Source organism: Diachasma alloeum, unplaced genomic scaffold (assembly GCF_001412515.2).
Source record: "Diachasma alloeum isolate Michigan unplaced genomic scaffold, Dall2.0 Dall_scaffold_00462, whole genome shotgun sequence".
Taxonomy (NCBI): domain Eukaryota; kingdom Metazoa; phylum Arthropoda; class Insecta; order Hymenoptera; family Braconidae; genus Diachasma; species Diachasma alloeum.
This window is the reverse complement of record NW_021680595.1, coordinates 17,445-39,801: the sequence shown is the minus strand read 5'-3', so window position 1 is coordinate 39,801 and position 22,357 is coordinate 17,445. Positions and strand designations below refer to the sequence as shown.

Genomic DNA, 22,357 nt, shown 5'->3' with positions numbered 1-22,357 from the left:
TCAATGAAAATTTCTTGCAACATTGCAAGAACATTTGTAACTGTTTGAGCAGAATCCATTCGTCTTCTCCAATTACAAGATGGGATAACTTTGGAGTATTATGCGATAAATTGCATATTGATTTTTGCATTCTTAATCCTGCAGTGATTAAATCGTGTGTGCTGTGCCATCTTGTCGAAACATCCATTGGTAAATGGATATAATCTTTCTGGAAGACTTTGCAATAATTTTTCACCTGAATCCTCAGTTGTTCAGACTTTCTCAATTTCTTGCAGATAGCTCGCAGCTTCACAACAGGGGAATTTATTAAATGAACATGTTCATCTCCGTCAGTTTGTTGCTCTTCACATTCATCGATTTCTTCATCAGAATCATCCTCTTCCGTCTAGTCAGTTGCTGGATCTAAAATACTTTCTTCACAGTAATCAAGTTGTTACATCTTTAGAATATCTTGAACCAGTAAATTGATGATATAGACGAAGCCATTGAAGTCTTGATTCTGAACGTCGAAGGACAGGTTATTTGGATGTAATAATTTGCCGAATTCTCTCATGAACGCAGTGTTAACAGAGGCATTATCGAGTGTAATGCCCTGTACCTTCTCCAGCAATCCAGCTGCTTCCAAAGATGTATAGAACAAATGAGCCATATCAATACCCGCGTGGCGTCCATTACAAGGAACAAAATCGATTGCCAATGACTTGAAGTTCAAGAACTCATCGATGAAATGAGCTGTAATTTCGTAGTATGATTTCCCTTTGACGTCCATCCGTCCGTTGTGAAGGAAATCAGGGAGTCATTTTTCTGGAGAATGCTCATGACTTTTGTTCGCATTTGTTGATACGTGCCAGAAATGAGAACAGTCATAGCAGTTCTTTTCGCGTATTGAAATTTGGGACTAACACCTTATAAAATCGTTTGTGTAGCCTGATAGCTGAAGAAGCTCAGTGGAAAATATTTGATGGATAGCCATTCCACCAGGCTCAAGTGAAACGAACGTTCGTCTTTAATCCGAGAAAAATGTTTTTCTTTTAGTGGAAAATAGTTACGCTGACTATAATTATTGTAAAAGGTTAGAGTCGGATATGTATGCTCAATTTTCCCAAAGCGAATGGCTAAACGAATATCTGAAATAAAAACTCATTGCGATTTGAAACAAACATTTTCCTTGACAACAGGTCTTATGTATTTTTCGCATAAAACCCACCCAATACTCGTGAAAAATGGACGAATAGTTTTCAAGGAAAACCGAGAATATGAGTGTTCGTGATGTACCAACGAGATAGAAGGCTAAAAATTTAGGAGGAGGCTTCTTTCAATGTTCCTAAAAAATGGTAAAATTTTCAGACAAATCGAAACTTAGTCGCTGGATGACTGGTCGATAATTGGTGGAATATACCATATAATGGAAAAATACATATAGCAATCTGAAACTCAATATTTAACTGTCTATTTAAGTTAGAGGGATTGAATTGTTGGAAATCTCTGATGGAAAATTTTACATGCTTATAGCCTCTTTGGTAGGGGGTGGGGGGGGGGCAAAATGGACCAAGGGGGCAAAACGGACCGGGGGGCAAAATGGACCCCTAAAAAAATTTTTTTTTTCTCATGAATAAAATTTTCCAAAATTCATCACTGAATAGGAGGGGTGAGAGTGATGGAGGAGGAGGTGGTGGTGAAAATTGAGAACAACATCATGGTAAGATAACTTCATTCCAATGAATACGAAATAGTATATTTCGATACGAGTGAGACAGAATTTTCACGAGTGTGAAGTTGAACGCCAATCACACGAGCTGAAAATTCCTGTCTCACATGTGTCGAACAATAGTTTTTGACAGTGATGTTACGTTCAGCGAGTGGCGAACTGTGCCTTTTTTCGTTTACTAGTAAACGAAAAGACACTTTTCGACATCAGGTGAACGTAGCAGCAGTGTCAAAAATGTCCACGTTCTAATCAAAAGTCTTGGTGAAATTGGATCGAATGATGATGAATAAGAACAATGATGATGAATAACAAAATAAATAATAACAGTGATGATTAATAAAAATAATAAATAATAACAGTGATGATTATTAACAATAATGAATAATAACAAATATAAAATATGAGGTTAGTAATAAATAACAAAGTTTTAGTCTGATTCTTTGCACTCCTCACAAAAAAAGTACATGTGCCTGGGTGGTAATTTCTTTCAGAACAGCTAGGTGGCAGCACTCCTGATTTTTCGAATTCGAATATTCATCTCCATATTCATCTTCATATTCATCTCCATTAGCCATTATTAATAATCAACAGAGAACTAACAAAGAATACGTGCACTATGACTAATTCAATTGAATAAAAATGGTCAGAAATTATAAACGAACGACAGATAGACAGGACTGGGATGCAGTTTCAATGGCCAAAGGCATAATTGATTATGTGGAAGGTTCATCAGAGTCATTAAACCCACCAGGGTATAAACAAATTGCAGAAAGATATGGATTACCCCCCATAATCTTCAAACGTCGAGTTGAATGTTGCAGAAAGAATCCTGATCTTCAATTGGCAGTTGAGAAAGGTAACATTCAACATTTTTCCATATTTCACTCAACAATCATTCTCCAATTTTTTTGAGATAAGAAATGATTTATTTGATTCAGTAGCAAACTGATGTTGGGTTAGGTTTTTGCATTTCCCTCAGAAATGAGTAATTTTAGGAGAAAAAGTGAGAAGACCGTTTTCGTAGCTGAGAGAATTACTCAGAAAAAATAATTTTTGACATTTTATCCTAAAATTTCTCATTATCAACATGATCAAATATCAAGAGTTATGGGCAACATCAACTTGTCCACTTCTCTGCTTCATTCATATTTTTTTCCATAACTAGCAGGATTGATTTTAATTTTTTAATTTGTTTGATATCTAGGATTAGGAAGTTTGAAGCCAACTTTTTCAAAAACACAAGAAGTTGAAATCTGTCATTATGTGTTGGAGATGGAGAGTAGACTCCATGGATTAACATCCAAAGACTTATGCATACTCGCACATGATTTGGCAGAGAAGAATAACATCCCCCACCAATTCACACATGGTAGAGCTGGCGCAGATTGGCGTCGAGGGTTTATGAAGCGAAACTCTGTCTTATCTCTACGCAAGCCTCAACCTACTTCCCAAGCCAGAGCTAAAGGATTCAATAGAGAGGCTGTGGCAAGATTTATGAGTTTGATAGCACCAATTATAGCTGAGGATAATTTAACTAATAAGGACATTTATAACGTTGATGAATGTGGTATCACCACTGTTCCCAAGCATCAAAGAAAAAAAAAAACTTTTTTTTAGGGGTCCATTTTGCCCCCAGGGGTCCGTTTTGCCCCCCGGTCCGTTTTGCCCCGCCCCTCCCCTATATAAAGAAACAGAACTTACCGACGATGATTTCGAATAATTGATGTTTTTTGTTGTTTGATCGGCACTCCCATTTTGACTGGACGAAAAAAGCTTAGCATAAATGTCAATGTGCTTTGTCTCCAAGTAGTACCCTGTACCTGATGTGTTGTTATTTTTCTTCATTTTTATTTCACGTGATACGTGAGCTGCTTTATAAAGTTTAAAAATTCCATATTTAATGCCATCGTCTGAAATCCCATCGAAATAGGGACGATATCGTGCACCAATGAGTGAATCCTCGGCATTTGGTCATCTTTCAACAGTGTTCGGTGGACAGTTGTCGGTGGCTCCAACTGTTTATCACAAACAATTGTCCTTGCTTTTTTCGATTTACTTGAATTGCTCAACACTGAGTCCTGATTTTTTCGGTTCATGGCGAAAAGCAAAAAAAAATACAATAAATCACTTAAACAACTCAACCATCGAAAACCACGATATCAGAAGAAGCACAATTGAATAAAAAATTTGGAATCTAAAATGTCTTGAACACTAGGGTCACAAGTCCTCAATCACATTAAAAAGGGAAAAATGGAAAAAAAATCCAACAACGTAGTGTTATTTACTTTTGAAGCTCGCTTTCGCACTAGTTAAGAACGTTTGAAGTGCACTGGTCATCAGTTCGACTGCAACTGATAGAAAAGGTACTGTCGCAATTTTTCAGATTTTCCGAAAACCCTCAAGTACGGAAAAGCACATGAAAAAATTCGAATGGGAGAGGAAAGGGTATAGTAGAGGTCAAAAAAAAAATGAGAGAAGAATACAGTGACGATATGGAAAAAAATAATGAAGTATTTTATTAATAATATATCTGTTCATTGATTCATCGCCGGATATTTTATTGATCATTTTTAAGTCTTAATTTTCCAACACAAATGTCATCTATATATGAACTATTTGATATCATATACCATCATTTTTTTAATAATTATTGCATGAAAAAAACAATCCATATAAACACATAAATTCGTTTTGTTTAGTGAGCGCCAGAGAGAGGCCCAAATGAATTCGAGGGACGAGAAGGCGAGAGAACGAGAGTCTCGTATTCTCGTCTGTTCTCGACCTGAGAAATCGAGACGAGAGCGGGATTCTTTCTCGACTGACGAGAAGAGACGAGATTACTATGCCCGGGTGGCGAGACGAGACGAGATGAGAGGCATCAGTTTCTCGTCTCGTCTCGTCTCGCGTCATCACTAGAATTTTCCGCTATACTTTCTGGTCTTTTTATCGAATTCAATTACCATTGAAATTTCAAGGAATTTCGTCACTGAAAATTCATAACTTCATGGAAAATTCAAAGAGAACTGTAAATTTCCATTCCATTTTTCCCTGAAAATGAATAGAAAACCAGATAATTCCGATAAATATTTTCTAGAATTTTCGGGACAGTGACACTAAATGCGATTTAAGAGGAGAAAAATAATGAAATTTCAGATTTCACTGAAAATTCAATGTAGGGGGGGGGGGGCAAAACGGACCGGGGGGCAAAACGGACCCCTNCAAAATTCATCACTGAATAGGAGGGGTGAGAATGATGGAGGAGGAGGTGGTGGTCGGTGGGTGATGGAGTTAGACGCCAGATACTATTTTTGAACCAGTTAAACCCCGCAGGAAAGTTTTTTCTTTCAATAATGACACCTTTTTCACTTCGTAATTGACTTTTATAATTTATTATTAGAGGTGAACGTGAAAAGTATACTGCCATTAATGAAAATTGAGAACAACATCATGGTAAGATAACTTCATTCTAATGAATACGAAAATGTCCACGTTCTAATCAAAAGTCTTGGTGAAATTGGATGGAATGATGATGAATAAGAACAATGATGATTAATAACAATAATAAATAACTTCCATATCCCGGGAAGTTAATAATAACAGTGATGATTAATAAAAATAAGAAATAATAACAGTGATGATTAATAACAAAAATAAATAATAACAATGATGATGAATTTTCATAATGAATAATAACAAATATAAAATATGAGGTTAGTAATAAATAATAAAGTTTTAGTCTGATTCTTTGCACTCGTCACAAAAAAAGTACGTGGGTCCTGCATTTTCATCAATGTTAGCACAGGTACAATGAGCCCAACCGTTGCAACTCTGGCACTGAATCCACTCCCCACCACTGTCATAAAAACGTTTTTCACAATAAATGTATGGAACATTGTCTGCATCATTGGATTTCTTTCTGATTCCCCTCAAACTTGCCCCCCGGCCCGTTTTGCCCCGTTGGTCCGTTTTGCCCCGTTGGTCCGTTTTGCCCCCCCTCCCCTAATTTGACACTGAATATTCGTATCGCATTGGAAATTCAAATAAATTAAGGAATTCCCGTCTTTATGCTGCTTACAATTCTGGGATTTTAATGAATTGTCGGTGAAACCTGAAATAATTTTTTTCATAATTTTTTTTCCCTAAATCGCATTCAGTGTCACTATCCTGAAAATTAGTAGTTAACTTAGAAAAAAAATTTTTTTTTATAACAGTGCATATGAAATTGAAGCTATACCATTAGGTTTTCCGACGGCGCCGGTTCACTCTCATTATCTGCCATAGTTTCGAAATCCTCTGATTTTTAAAAGAGTCATACATTTTCATTTAAGTTCGTATGACATATGGACGCCGTACTTGAGGGTTTCGGGCCATGCGCAATCGTACAATCCAGGATTTTTCCATGATTTCCCTCGTACTCCTAGTACGAATTCAGACCAGTTGGAAGAAAAGTCATGGATACGCAATTCAATGAAGTGGACACTTATAAAACTGTACCGGTAGTGAGAAGTGAATTCGAATGAAAATAAATGGACAATGGCATTTTTAAAATAAACGAGTACAGTTATTATTGCTAATCAATTAGTACATTATGTCATCAGGTGATATAAGTATTATCTGGTGAATGTGACTTTATAATCCGAGCCGAAGGCAAGGATTATAATCACATTCATCAGATAATACTTTTATCGTCGTGTGACATACAATATTTTTCGTCGCTGGGCCCGAAAACCGCGATCTAACCGAGCGAAGCGAAGGTAGAATCGCGGTTTTCTCAGGCCCAGTGACGAAAAAGCAATTTGCTTCCGAATGGAGTCTCTTTTCTTAATTCTTGTTTTACTATTTTCTTCTTCTATTTTTTCATGTCACAGTACGCATTATCCTAACACAAAAAATTGGAAACTTAATTTTGAGCGATTACGAAGCTTCCATCTGGAAGCAACAATAATTAACTCATGAATCCCGTCCATTAACATCCACAATGATCAATTTCTCGATCACAAACCTTTGACTTCACAATTCCATATCATGAATGACCAAAGAAAAAAAAACAAGACAAAAAGGAAACATTATTCCTGAATCAGCAAAATCAAAATCACTACGTGCATACAACCCAAGTGCGTGACCTAAAACCATCAACTCCGTCATTTTCTCAGGTGTGCAAAACAAAATACGCGAAAAAATACGTAATGCTACTTCACTAATTCCCAGTCATTAAAAATAATAATAATGCATAGATATGTCCCGGTGAGTTGAGATGAGTGGGTCAAGTGTACACTGTCAGATTATTTTCATGGTTCTGACAGAGAGACTTGCTGCAAAAATAAAAAAGCAGGCGAAACGCTTTCGATGATTGGGTCACGGTCACTGCAACAATGTTATGAAATAATCTAAAAAACGAGTTCTAGGTAAATTTAGTAGTCATGGGAAGTGATGTTGACAATCAATTCGGTAGTTTTTTTTGTCAGTTTCAATTTACAACTTGAAATCGATTGTATAATTTGTAGGATTCTACTTTACTTATGTAGTAGCATCCCGCTATTATTTTTGCACAGTTGATGGAACCGGTTGGCGGAGGTATCTCGGGGTGTACGTATACAATGTCCTTGACTACGGCCATCTATAATATTAAACGTAGAACTATCCGAATGGAGCATTCTGACTCATTTATACTTGACTTCTCTACCTTTGTAAAGAAGTACAAATGTTGTAAGACAGTTGTAAAGGTGCAGGTGGCATTGGTCTTTCGCAACAAGAAATCGAAAGTTATTTGGTCGACGATCCGTATTATCTACAACTTCTATACCCTCTTTTTTTATTTCCAGATCGATTAATTTCGATTGCAAGCCATTCATTGTAGTAATTTGACGATAATTATTGAGAATCATTGTTAAATGATTTTTATTCATTGTTAATTGAGTTGCGGTAGGGGTGAGAGTTTAAAGGTCAAGGTGAGGGTTGGGTAAGAGGACGGAGTAACATTTTTTTCTCTCAAATTTTGTTTTTCTAATTCCGAATACGTAAGGTTGTTATTGAGGGACCATCCTTGAGGCAAGGACGAATAATTGAAGATTCTAAGGAGGTTTTTTATGCTTGATGGAAGACGAGTGAGTGGAAATGGTGGGGTTCAGATATTGAGGGGATAATTAAATATCCGACGATTGCGTTGCACTTAAATCACAAGAATCATCATGATTTTCTAACTACCATTTCATTAAAAAATGTTGTAACAGATGGCAAAGAAGGTTTCTCCAATTTTTCGTAATGATAATAAGAACTTTTTATCTTCTTCTTAGAGGAAATTTTCCTACTTTATCATCATGGGATTCAAACAATGAAGTTACCATCTGTTGGTTCCAGATGAAGTGCAGTTTTGCGTGTCATTGAGTTGGTTCGGATCTCACAAGATGTCGCTACCTGGTTCAAAAATATCAAAATTATTTCAAAATTGGAATGATGGATTGGAAATTTTTGAATAAGGGATAGAGATTTCTTGAAGGCACTAATCTTCATGCTAAGTGATCATATTAGAATGGATCCAATGCACTGAGAAAAACAATTATTTTTTCCCAATATCCATCTACTTGAGATGAGTATTTATTTATTCAATGCCGTATTTCTTAATTTGAGTTATTCCCAGGCAATCCCCATTAGGTTTCAATTTTGTCAATTATATTCCTCTAGACGACGATCATGTTCGTTATGAACTTGAGTGAACTTCTTCAATAATGATCACCATTAAAAAATTAATCGAAATTCTTCCCCCTAGAAAATAAGAAATTCAGGAAAACTCAATAATCATTGGAGGAATTCATTGGAGGAGATGGGCAGCATAATCATTATCTAGAGCAACATGATTGTTATAATTGAAACCTAATCAAGCTCGTGGGGGAATGACTCGATTAGGAAAATACGATTTTGGAAAAATATATGCTTCTCCAGTAAATGAATATTTGGTAAATTAATTTTTTGCTCAGTGTGTATCATGGTAAATCTTTTTCGTACACTTTTTTACAGTTTTTTTTTGTAGATTCAAGATTTAATTGCTGAACTAATCCGTTACCTTTCCCATACTATTGTTATTTAAATTCGATTTTATGAAAGAACTACAAAAGTCGCCATAACACAGTGAGAGTGTAGTGCCAACTACATCAGGCTATCACTCTCAAAGGACGATTTATCTATTGTCTCTCTCTCCAGAGTCACGTGATATATGGATAATTTCCTCCTCGCTCTATCTATTGGTCAAGTACCTGCTCGACCGAATTACTTGACATTATTTCGTATTCAGCACATACGGAGAAAAAAGTCGTAGAAAAATTACCAAACATGTCAAATAATCGTGAAGCAACCCTAAATAGGAGAAAAAGTGCGAGGTTACTAGTGAATGTTACTCCGCTGGCCCGGGAAAATTGACTACACCCCAGGTAAGAATTGACGATAGAAACAGGGCTCATCAAGTCCTGAACCAAGGCTCGGAAATGCTCAATCAGGGCTGGGGCTCAGGTTTGGATCAATCCTCCTTCAGCCCTAAAATGATAACCTCGTTTCAGGCTTAGTCCGCAAGGCTTGAACGAGGCTCGGTGCCAAGGCTTGATTCAAGCCTTGAATTACCAAATTTTAAAGGCTCAATCGAGCTTCGGCTAAATAAACTGGGGTATTGTTTACAGATATTTGTACAAACAATTTCTTATTGCCTCATAACCCTTTTTATGAATTTAGAGTAACCTATGAAAGAGAGTGCGGTCGGACCGTACGTCACTGTTGCTAAGCGTTGTTGGTGATTGTAATTGTTGGTTAATTAACAATGGATGGGAAAAAAATTATTATCATCATTAGTTTCTATTAATTATTCGTCCTGGATTATTACCGCGCACCTGGAAATTGAAATACAATGGAATCAAACATTTAAAAATTTGCTCCTCTGCTGGGGTACGATCCGGGGTCCTTCTGATCCGTAGACAAGCGCGCTATCCACTGGGCTACCTGCGACTTCGTAGGATGATACATTTTTTTCGGGTATAAAAATTCAACTTGTGTTAATGTTATTTTGTTGTTTTGTTGATATCCTAATTAAACTTCCTAAACTTGAATGAATGATAGGTCCAATGGATTTACGAGTTCAGAATCGATTGATTCATTAATTATAGATAAGGATAATAATAATTATGTAGCCACGTGCACAAAGAGCTGCTCTAGGCCTGGGGTTAGCTTAGATAACTTGGCGGAAAATTATAGCTATGTTTGTAGATGATGAGAATGTTTTCACCACCATTAGCTCATGAGTATTGATATACAAATTGAGGAAATTAATCGGAAGTAACTTTAATTTTCGAGGCCTTGCTGAGCCCTGAATAAGTCTTGACGTACTGAGCCTAAATACTGAAAGCCTGGACTAGGCCTGAATTGAGCCTCGCCAATGGCCCCTTTAATCATCCTCATTTGAAGCTCAAGTGAACGGTGAAACCAAGCCTATCCCAGGCCTGGATAACTGAGCCTCACCAACCCTGGGCTCATACAGGCCTGTTCTCATTGTCAACCTATGTAATTCTTACCTGGGACGTGAGGGTGATTTGCACCGAAACTTTAAAATTCACCCTGCGCACTATAAAAAATAATCCTAATGAACGTGAATAATTGCTCTAATTTTTCGTATTGTTTTTCTGTACCGGAGAATGACTTTTACCGAACTCCTTTGCTAAAAATTCACTTCTGTGCGTCCCCATGTCCTTCAAATGGGTACAAAACAAACAATCCCCTGCCGGTGTGGGACATTTCACCAAACAGGAGGATAATTTTTGCATCCGTAGATGTATTTTTTTACCGGGAAAATCGTAAGATATCCACTAAAAGCCAGTATTTTTTCACTGAATTGCATTTCCCTCCACGATTACTATTCGTGTAGTAAACTTTGTTACGATTTGCAAGATAATTTTTATCTAACTTTTCTGTCCGTGCAGTTGTATACTTCCTATCATCGGGCTTCATCCCAACTCTGTATATATTTTTTCGTGACTCACGATAAAAGGATTACTAAGCAATCGAGTGCGTCCTTATTTCTAATGCATACAAAAACCTTAGTCTCTGTAGGGCGGGGGGGGGGGGTTGTAGATTTTGTGACGTAAAATGCAAGGGGTAGTCCATGATTGTAAGGGCTTGTGACTAAAGAGGGTTGGAGGAGCTCTAAGGAGTCCAAAATACGCGTAACCTAATTTTTGAACTGTCCCTGATTGATTTCATTCACTTCATGGGCTTCGTTTTGCTTCGAGGAATCCAATGCTATAATACTCGAAGGACCGGTATTATTTACAAATCCACGAATTACACTGTATTCCCCAAGCCCATTATGCCAGTGCATAATGGCTTATCAATTAGGATTGAACATAAATCCAGTAGTTGAGCATATCCTCGTAATGTCAGCGAAAACGTGAATACAAATTAGTGGGGTTGACGCTCGATCGCAAGTAATTTCCATTTTCATTACTATCTAAACAGTCCACTATTTCCATTTATTACTCAAATTGATCCTACATATCAAATCTTTGCATAATCATTGTAATTGTCAGTCTAAATCCGTGGTTACTCGGGCGGGCGTCGATTTTCTGTATCTCTTGGGGTTTCTAAATCCATAGATGTAGTGTAAGCTCAATGCAACGAGATAAAATAATGATGGAAACTGTGTTATATGATAACTTGTATTTTAAATCAACTAATCATGCGGCAACACGGTTGCCTTTTATTTCGTTTTCTGGAGATTTGAAATATTTAAGCATTCAAAATTAATATATGATACTTTTGTCATGTCATTGTCTGAATATGGAAACCTTTTATGAATATTTCATGTTTTTCAGCTGACGGATCGGATAAATTCCCCAAGATACACTGGACAAAGTCGGTGAAAAACAAAAAAAAAGTATATTATGATACATGTGCATTAGGGAATTAAATAGTAAACCTTACTATGGCCACACGAGAGATTACTATGGTAACATAGTAAAAGGGTTTTCAACTGTCCCTACATTGTAATCCTTATTATGCCCCACGATAACACGGAAACAACATACTTGAATCAAGTATCAAATATACTTGAATCAAGTATATATTTCTTCAGTCGTGTATATAATATACTTCAGCAGTAAATTGAAAATTGAAACCCAATTGGGAATATTGAATTAGCGCAGACTTTATTCACTGATAGAAAGGATTAGTTATTGTTAACGAATGGATTTGGTTGGAGACGAGGGTTTATTCAGTCACACCAAATGTTCATTCGTTAATAGTTAACAAATGCATATTTGAGGAGGCTTGTCTGGCTCAATATTCACCTTTCAAGTGAATCATTCGTTAACTATTAACGAATATTCATTTGGTCATATTCAACTCTACCATTCGTTAATAGTTAACGAATCTCGTTTGGAATAAATGAATCAGTCTATCAATGTTTATATCAGAAATTTTGTCCTTGGATATCAATATTATTTATTTCAAAGTGAAAAAATCGCTCATGATTTTCACTATATTGCATTTAGATTCGCCTATTTTTAAGGGATAACGGAAGGCCATCCTTTCCTCGAAATTTTCAAACAAATTTCCGGCGCAAATTTATCAATATTTTTTGAGCCCATAGCACATTGATCTTTATCATCGCTTCCTCGATATTAATGTGCTTTGATTTGTAAAAATATCGATAACATTCAGCAGGAAATTTGTTCAAAAATTTGGAAAATTAGCAACATTCTGTTACCCTTTAAGAGGCAATGGAACTTACCACTGGAGTAAAAATTAGATTCCAAGTTTATTCGTCTTCAGACGATTATTTAGCAAAACTCAAATTCTTACATCATCAATAATATTGGTATCTATAGTGTAAGAATTTAAAATTTGCAAAATGGTTGTTTGACGACGAAAAAACTTGGAATCCAGTTTCTACTCCGATGATAAGTTCCATTGCCTCTTAATGTAAACACGTTAGAAGAATCATTTAACGTGGGATGCGAGCACAAGAAACTGCACCGTTCGAATTTAAAGCCTTTAGTCGTTCGGGTACTGACGTTTCAACTAGCTCGGCTAAATCCTTTTACTATTATTCACAGCTGCATGAATTTTAAATCAAATTGATTTTTTTCTACGCGAATGATATTGAGGTTTACACAGAATTAATTTTTTTTGGCAATTCTACATCTGAATAATGAGAAAAACATTTTATTACTGGAAAATTCTTACACGTTAATCTTTCGATTTTGCTCCTACTTACACAAGGCGTGAAATATGGGTGAGTAGCCAATCTGTCATCCATCAATGAAAACAATATTATTTTCATTTATTCTATTAGTCCAAGATTTTCCTTGCAAGCACATTATCGCTGTAGATATAGTGAACGGCGAATTGCTAGCAATTCTGTACTTTTATTCATTGATAGCTCACTCCCTCCAATTTAAACTCCCAACAATCCACCGAAAGATTTTGTGATCTTACCCAACTCAAACTCTCAACTTCCCTCCCAATCGTAACATCCCCTACAATTCCTTCCAGTACAATATATCTCGTTCTCACTCGGACATATCCTCATTCCAACCCAAAATCTACCTTCTCTCCCTCTGGTCGCCGTCATTGCCAAGCGAGTTTATGACCCAGACCAACGCCCATAAACTGTACAAATGGTAAATCTACCGTAAGATCATTCCAGCCGAAAATGATGTATCGCTGGTAGCCACTACGACATTGCGTTATGGGATTTCGACCCAAAGTTGACCCGCGAGTCCTTTCACTTTTATATGGACAATTGTAGTTGCCAATAAATTGTATACTGAAATATTGAAGGAAAATTTACACGTCTGTGGTGTTTTTTCTCGGGAAAAAATTCGAAGGTTTTATTTTTGTTTGCTGGATGGTTCCTCATGGGAGCTTTGTAATCATAAAGAGGTTGAAGTTTTCAGTAGTTTAGAATAAAGACACCGCAGATATGTAGTTGAAAGAGGTAACCAAATGTATAGAAGTGTAGGAAATTTGATTAATATTTCGGAATCAAGTCTATCAGAACTGTAGAAGCCTCATACATATCATCATTGACGGGTTTTCAAACATATTAGGAATAGGGTGACTTCAGCATCTTGTTGACAAATTTCAGTATAGAATAGAAAATCGGAAATTCAATGGTAGAAAAATTACTATTAAATTAAATTCCGATAATAGACTTCTAATGAATTGAATACTGTGTTAAACAATTCTCATTCCATTTTCTGCTTTTTTTATTCCCCGTGACTCGCCATCATACGCTTAAGATATATCCCAAAACAATCGGACCCAAAAGTTAGTCCCTATGAGTTTTTGGAAAAGATTATAAAGAACTGAATTTATTGCATTCTCATAAGTTATTGAATTTTTCTATTTTTATGTGCAGATGATGTAATTGATGCAGAGAATAATAACTGTTTGAATCAAATAAGAACTTATTTATTAATTAATTTTTCGAATCAATTAAGGAATGCTTTCACGAAATTTGAATTTTTTAGAGTTGAATATCGCAGAAACTATGGAGTATAAAATTTTACGGAAAATTCACCGTATTCAAAATTGATCAATCTATCACGGACTAGATTTTTAAGAACATCGTAAGAACCATTATTTCATAAGATGGAAAATTCCAGTTTGTGGGGACCTATAGTCCCTGTTTTTCACCTACGCTTTACGTGTTAGAAGCCCGCATTTCATTATTTATAATCTCCTAAACTACGTAGTACAGCTAGTTAGTTTTTTCTTCATTAGCTGGGGAATATTTTAATCATTATCTGCATTGTTGAAAATTATCGACCCAAAATTATTACACATTGTAGGAAGTAATTTACATCATACGGTATTATAAATTTATCATACTTTTGGGTCTCATACCATCTGAGAAAATTCACATACCATTGTAGGAATTTTCATATATACGTCCTGTAAAACTATATCTTGAGTATTATAATTTTCTGATACCGTATTATAATTATCCTATATATGTGGGGTACCATTGTTTTGAGATAAGATGAAAAAATATTAATTTTCATCACGCTGTGATGAAAAATATTGTTCGTAACTCGTGAAAAAATGTTTTTTAGCTCGTGGGATTATATCACTCGCCTTCGGTTCGTGATATAAACCTCCCACTCGCCAAAAAACACTTTTTTGCACTCCTTACGGAATATACTATTTTCAGTTAAGCATTCTTCTCAACAAATATAATTTATGCTTATTGTTTACTACTCTCGCAATCTTACCTGTCAAACCTATAAACCGAAATTAAATTTTTTTATCGCAGAGGGGTTTGAACCTAGGACCTACGGACTCGTAACCTAACGCGTTACCATGGAGCTATCACGCAATTCGTATTGATGATGGTTCGCATCGCCTATATGAATCATAACCTCATGTTCTCAATCAACCATGATTTTGTATGAATTAATGACAGTTTCATATTCTAATTGTTGAATGATTTCATATCAAAATGGCCTTCGGGATAATTTTACTATTATTCTTCAGAGACTCTAAATTATTGTTCAATGGATGTTGTCAATTTATGACTTCTCATAAAAGATGGAAGAAACACGGGGCCATCGAATATTTAAACGAAATTGTTCCAATTGTTTATAATTAATTATAATTGATAATTCTCATATTGGATTCTAATCGTACTGTACCTCCATTGGAAATTATGGGTAGAATTGCATAATAACTCTGTGAATTGAATTTAATTGTGACTCTTTATTCAATTGCACGTACAAGACGCATCTCCATCTTTACTCTAACTTCGTCAGTCGGAGACTAACTGCAAAAGAATAAGAACCAGTACACTGGACTATTTGATGCGCATTTTCCCTTTGCCCTTTGTTCTGTTTTGTTCAGATTATTCGTAGTCATCCGCCATGTGGTCGCCAAGTAATGTAAACACAGTTTTACGAACTTTAGGTTCGAGAATTTTATGGGCTGACACTGAAATGTGTCAAGCTGTGTAGAGAGTGATTTTTGGATCCTATTTCTTTCCTTGAAATCCAACAACCTCCGTTATAGATTTATGCGAATTGCAAAAATTTTACAAATTCAGTATCCAGATATTACATTATCTGAAATTAGGGCAACAAGGTAAAGAACTTATCACTGGGTATCATAAAATTACAATATGGAGTATTAATTTTAAGGTATGCTTAGATGACATTCCTATCGCGAATCACGAAAATATTATACGAGTATGATAAAATTATAATTGAGAATGAATTTTATCACAATGTATGATGAATTTCTTAAACTTTCCTTGATTTTTGCAATTCTTATAATAAAATTCAATGGTTGTGTTATAATATTTGAAGAATTGTGTCTTAGTTTGATTTTTTGATGCAAGTATCATAATTTTCCCATACAATTTTGTCATAAAAGTGTGGTAAATATCATAATTTCTTTTTAACAGTTTATGAAAAACATGGGAACAATCTTTCTAGGAATATACCTTAATTCGGGCTTCGGTGCTCGGCAGGCGTGTATATGGCCAATGTTCAGCCGTCAATCGGGGCCCCAATTTTTGGACCACGATTTTGGACCGATGTTTGGCCATGTTGCATATATCGGCAAACCCTGCATGGGCTTTGTTACTTTGCCACTTGATTAGCTGCGAACACCTCGCATTGTAGCCTATGGTGAAGCCTTTCTCAATTGAACTGTGACGTTTTCACAAACTATAGAAATATTAAGTAAATTATAATTTTTAAAAATTCTAACCGAATGGGCGCCAGTCAATGCTTTTTATTGAGGAGAGGGCATTGACGCCTCTCCGTAGCAAAATTCAGAAGAAAAATACTTAACATCTGAAAATGTCCGACTTCTTAGAATTACGAGTAGACCCTGCTTGTTACAAGGGGGAAGGGGGACGATACCCCTACTCAGGTATATATTCTCTCCTCCACTCTCACACAAAAAAATCCAAAATTTTAATTAACAAAAACTGAAAAAAATATAATTCCTCGAAAAATAAACAAAATAAATACAACAGAGAATTACTCTGGGTTCTGAGGACCTAATATCGCCAAAACAGTGCAAATTGAAATAAAAATAAACGAGATTAATATTTTACATCGATAATGGATAAACCACGGTTACAAATCGTCGACTCATATAAAAAAGATACAAATATAATTGAATTGGATAAATTCCAATAATTCTACCTAAATCAGCAGCAAACTCAATTCAAAGTGACAAGAAAAATAAATGAGGGGATCGACTGAGATTCCCTTACCTCTAATATCTGTACATCAAGTCGATTAAAATCATCGATCGATGCCTAATCTCAAATATTCACAAAGCTAACCTATAATCCTAAATTTGAACTCAAAATTAAACCATAACTGATTAACTTCGGTATTTAAACTCAAATTAGTCAAAATTAATTGTCAAAATTTACAAATTAACGGTAGGAGCTGACCACAACTTCCATGACTCAAGAAAATGCAAACAAAGGTTGGATGGAGACGCCACACGAGAAGCCGAAACAAGGGGCTATGATTCTCGGATTTTAATCAAATTTAAAGAAAATTTGGCTTTGCCCACCTACCTACGTACGGAGAACTATTTCCTCCCAGGATGGACTGCAGCCTAAATGACAAAAAATAATAATTCAACTCCAAACAAACAAAATAAATGCCAATCTGGCAGACCGTATTACTTTGGTGACTACATCTCGCTCTAGCTAGGAGACGACTCTCTTCAAGCGTGCATTGACTTGCTTGAGATGCTTGTTTTTTTCAGATTTTTGGGGAGGGTTCCCCCCTCTAACTATTCGAATCAAATAATTTGATAGGATATCGAAATTTTCTTAAACTCAATCTGAAACTTTACAATTCCAAAATATTCTAAATAATAAAATTTCACAGATACTACTCGTCACCAAATTCTAAATAATTATTTTCACTATTCTAAATTATTTCTCTTGAAATTCTCAAAATTATTTTTGTTGTTTTTATCGCTCCGGTGTCACGTCGTTGTCACTCGAGCATCCCTCGTTGACTTCCAGCTAGTTCTGATCATCGGATAGGGGGGAATTTCTCTCCCGGTCATTCCTCGCATCAGGGTACCCTGGACTACTGACTACTAGCGAGATGTTGGATCCCTGCCCAGAGGACACTTTCTGCTCTCATTTAAAATGCATGTGCCTCGTAGAGGGACGCCGATCCTCATTCTGATTGTCCTAGAGGGGATGGTCCGCATGTTGTCTGGTCCCAAGAGATATTTCTCAGGACCTCCTCTTCTCGACCCATCCCGTTGACTCGGAAATACGACCGTTGGAGAAGACGACATATGTTAAACTTTCATAAGAATGGAGGATTTACTTTCCCCGATTCTCATGGGTAAGAGAAGCCTCCTAGAGTTAATTTATACTCAAAATAGTGCCTTTGAAGAAGGACTTGATATTTTTTACATACAAAAAAAAATATATTTTGGGTTGACGACCTCAGTGGTCACAAAACAATACGCACTCCCGCATTTCCAGATTCCAGTGATAACAATCAGCAGAAACTTGTATTGATGCGCTTAGTGGCTTTGTACCTTTACCCCAAAAAATTTTGCACGAATTATAAATTGATGTCATGATAACCTGTTGGTAGGATATCCAAGGGAAATCAGCGGAAAATTATAACAAGTTTACCCTCAAACTTTCAACCGCATCGATAGATATAAACTTGAAACTTTATATCGATAGAAAAAAAACAATGAATTTTAAAAAGATGTTCATTGCCACAGACACAGCCTTAAATTTTTCTGCATTCTGTTCTTGATTTCAAATATGACTTTCATGAAATTATTTTGGAAAATTGGTAATTCCAATCATTCTTCATAATTTTAACTTGAAGTTAAAATTTTATTCTCAAAAATAAATAAGAAACAATCTAATATATATACATATATATATATATATATATATATATACATCGTTAAAAAAAATGGTATGACTTTTCGCATTAAATACGGGTGATGTACGGGTAATGTAATGGTGACCCGTCAGTTCAGCCTAAACTACGGGATAAAAATATCTTGTGCAGGATAAATCACTGCTGCTAATTATCTGAGCGAAGCCAAATTATCTTGCCAATTTATCTGTAAGCATTCGTATATGGACCAGCAGTTATTGAAAATTTTCAAATTTCAGATTACATAAGCGTGAGAATTTTCCGGGACTGGATTTTAGCCAATCACAGTGCATTATTCGAGGTCACGATGCTCTTTTGTTATCAATTTTTTTTTGCAAATTGCACACTAGCTTCTGGAAATTGCATCTGATAATTGCATAGTAGCTATTCATTTATTTTTAACCAATTGGATGTTTTGCTAGAAGAAGCCCTCGAATACTGCCCTCCGCTTGGCCAAAATCCAGTTCCGAAAAATTCTCCGCCGAATAACCCTCCACCTTCAAAATTAATCGCAATATTTCCCTCAAGCTTCCCTGCAAACAAACAAAAGTGTCAAGTTTTGCAGAAAAATCCCTTGTGCTGCGCACTCAGGATTTTTAGCCGGCAAGACTTGACACTTTCGTTTATTTGCAACGAAGCTATCGGAAATATTCCGATAATTTTGAATATCTCGGGGTATTATAACTGAAAATTAGTGTATCCGTGTCATTTGTCGAATTTTTGACGTACACTACTATTAACAATTTTTTGAAATTTCATTAACAGCCGCATCTGCATTCCCAATGTAGTGAATTTGAAATCAATCTAAGATCAAATCGTTCATTGGATCCCCCATTCATCGGAAAAATCTAACAAAATTGAGTCTTTCATGTGAAGCAGTCACTGATATCTCAATGATAATTGGATTAGCGTTGCTTTGATTTTGTTATGCCCCAAATTTGGTCAGTTGCGTTATTGTTTAATATGTAGACATACAGCATTGTCAGCGTGACACTTGCCAGCGTAAGTGGATTATGATAAGATAAGATAAGATAAGATATGGAGTTTATTGTTTAGAAAGTTAAACAAAGTACAATAGAGATTATTAAAAAAATGAGTTTAAGCAGGAGCCGTGGAAAATAATATCTGAAGATAAGCAAAAGTTGAGAAACATCACAGAAGTGAGTACAAGAACAACAGAGGCAATAGACAATTATCAACGTTGAGCTTCATATTCCCGTAATCAGCATTTCAGCTGGCGCTTGAACGAGGCAAGAGTAGGTAGTTTCCTGATGTGGGAAGGGATATTATTCCAAATCATCGGACCAGCAACAGCCAAAGCGGCCTTAAACTTACCGTCCGTCCTTAAACTTTAAACTTACCGTCCGCCCGGTTATTTGTGACAACCAGAGGCTGTTGCGCAAGGGCTTGGCGGAGAGGTCTAGTGGAGATGTACACAGCAAACAGTTCAGCGAGGTATGCAGGGTTGCCAGTAAGTTGCACTTGGTACCTGATGGAGGCAATAGCAGAGTCCCTGTACCTAGATATAGTTAGCCATCGAAGGGAACGCCTAGCTGCTGAAATAGGCGCATCACGAGGTAGCCCACTCACAAACCGAACAGCCCTGTTGATCAATCGTTGGAGCTGCATGTCAAGGACAACACCCACACCTTGGAGGACAGCCTGGCAGTAGAAAATGTGAGGAAAAATGAGGGCATTGACCAGCAGCTTACGCAGAGGCTCATCCATGTAGCGACATAAGTTGTACAATTGATAGAACGCTGAGTTGATCTTGGAAGTCACCAGCTGGACGTGGTTACCAAAAGTTAATTTGCTGTCGAAGATGACCCCAAGGTTCCTCACACTGCTAACGAATTCAATAGCAGTACCAACACAGCCAAGATGACGCAAGGAGGTCATATCAACGGCGTTGATATAGCGTCTAGCTCCAAAAACAATGGCCGTAGTCTTACTGACATTAAGTTGTAGGCCATTAGCCAAAGCCCAATCATGGATCCGAGAGATGTCAGCATTGAGTTGTTCGAAGCAGTGATGAAGCTCAGTGGGATCACATCCGCAGTAAATCTGGAGGTCATCCGCATAGAAGAGGTAGCGTGAGTTAACAATCTTTCTCCCAATTTCATTGACGAACAGGGAGAACAGAAGAGGACCAAGAATAGACCCCTGAGGCACACCAGCATTGGTCTCTATAAAAGAGGACAGCCCACTCTTACCTTTGCGAACGACCAGTGAGGTAAGAACGAAACCATGCGATGGCGCCAGTCGAAAGGCCAAGGCTGGCTAACTTGTTCAGCAGCAAGGAGTGAGGGACTGTGTCGAAGGCTTGGGAGAAATTGAACAGTACCAAGACAGTAATCTTGTGGTTATCAACATTTCTCCTGACATCATTGATGAGTCTGAGCAGCGCGGTCTGAGTGCTATGATCGGATCTGAATCCACATTGACGAGGGTCAAGTTGACTGTCTTCATGTAGATACGATGATAGCTGATTAAACTCCAGTCTCTCCAGGACTTTCGCTAGAAACGGTAAGAGAGCAATGGGTCGATAGTCAGTAGGTGACTTCGGGGAGCTGACCTTGGCTACTGGGGCTATGACAGCCCGCTTCCAGTTCATGGGAAAAATGCAGTCATCAAATGATTTGTTCATCATGGTCAGGAGACAGTCAGACAGGGCTGGCAGAGTGTTCATCATTATCTTTCTCGATATACCGTCAGCACCAACTGCATTGGATTGCATGGTGGAGATAGCTGCATGAATATTTAACCAGCTTACATGGTTGAAGGAGAACGTTGAGGTGGAAGTGTTGACAGCCACCCAAGTAGGCGGCAGCGGCAACGTGCAGTGAGGCAATTGATCATTTAGCCGTACCGTGGAGACAGCAGCAAAGTGAGAGTTCAGAGTGTCAGCAGAGATAGCAGGGCTAACGCCCGAGCCAAGAATCAGTGCCAGATTACGAAGCTCTTTCCAGAGAGCAGCACCTGATAGTCCAGAGACTGGTGGAGACTTCTGGCTTGGCGGAATTCAAGCAGCCGCGAAGGAAGTCTAATGAGTTTGAATTATCGATAGAGATGCTGCACCTGCCGATAAGATGATCGCAGATCATCATTGAGCCAGGGCACAATTTCAGCCGAGTTCACCAACACCTGACGAAGGGAGGTGTGAGTATCAACCAACTCTATGAACATGTTAGTGACAGCCTGCGCAAAACTATCAGCATCATGCAGTACTGGATCCAGTTCACTCTGTAGGGCCCTTTGGAAGATCTTGATGACATCAAGACTCTGAAGGCGTGATAATTGGCGAGACGAGGTGAACTTTGCCCTAGGTTTGCAACCACCAACAGCTAACGAGACAGAAATGAGATGATGCCCAGCAGCCAATGGACAATCAGAGGTAAAGTAGCCACTGGTGGAATCACAGACATCAACAAGGCAAAGATCAAGTCACGTGGAAGATGAGAGAGTGGAGTGGGTAACTCCATGATTCACCAACTACAGGGAGACATCATTCATCATTGACCGTATTAGCGTCGCATCAGAGTTTGAAGACAATTGATCGACATTGAAATCACCCATAATTATTTTGTGACTGTAGCCATCTACTGCAGCCGCCAGGAGATCAGTAAAGTTGACGGGAACATGAAAAGAATCATGCGGTGGGCGATAGATAGCACCAACAAAGATAGATGATGAGTCAGCTGGTTTAATATCACAAAAAAGG

At 37.1% G+C, this 22,357-nt stretch overlaps 1 protein-coding gene across 1 annotated transcript; it reads right to left on the bottom strand.

The window, feature by feature from the left end:
• Positions 1 to 433: 433 nt before the first annotated feature.
• LOC107042420 lies at positions 434 to 21,373 on the bottom strand. The gene is made up of 3 exons (XM_015263461.1): positions 20,981 to 21,373; positions 19,998 to 20,799; positions 434 to 615 (listed from the first exon to the last, which is right to left on the bottom strand). The coding sequence occupies exons 1-3, from the start codon at positions 21,371 to 21,373 to the stop codon at positions 434 to 436; spliced, it is 1,377 nt and encodes a 458-aa protein (XP_015118947.1).
• Between the last annotated feature and the right edge of the window lie 984 nt (positions 21,374 to 22,357).

What these genes read in the sequence shown, in the direction of transcription:
- LOC107042420 (XM_015263461.1), bottom strand. Translation starts at nt 21,373, where the DNA reads ATGCAATCCAATGCAGTTGGTGCTGACGGTATATCGAGAAAGATAATG. An exon ending in ACCACAAGATTACTGTCTTG is followed by an intron (nt 20,800 to 20,980) that starts GTACTGTTCAAT and finishes GGTGTGCCTCAG; the next exon opens with GGGTCTATTCTTGGTCCTCT. An exon ending in CACAAATAACCGGGCGGACG is followed by an intron (nt 616 to 19,997) that starts GTAAGTTTAAAG and finishes CTTTGGAAGCAG; the next exon opens with CTGGATTGCTGGAGAAGGTA.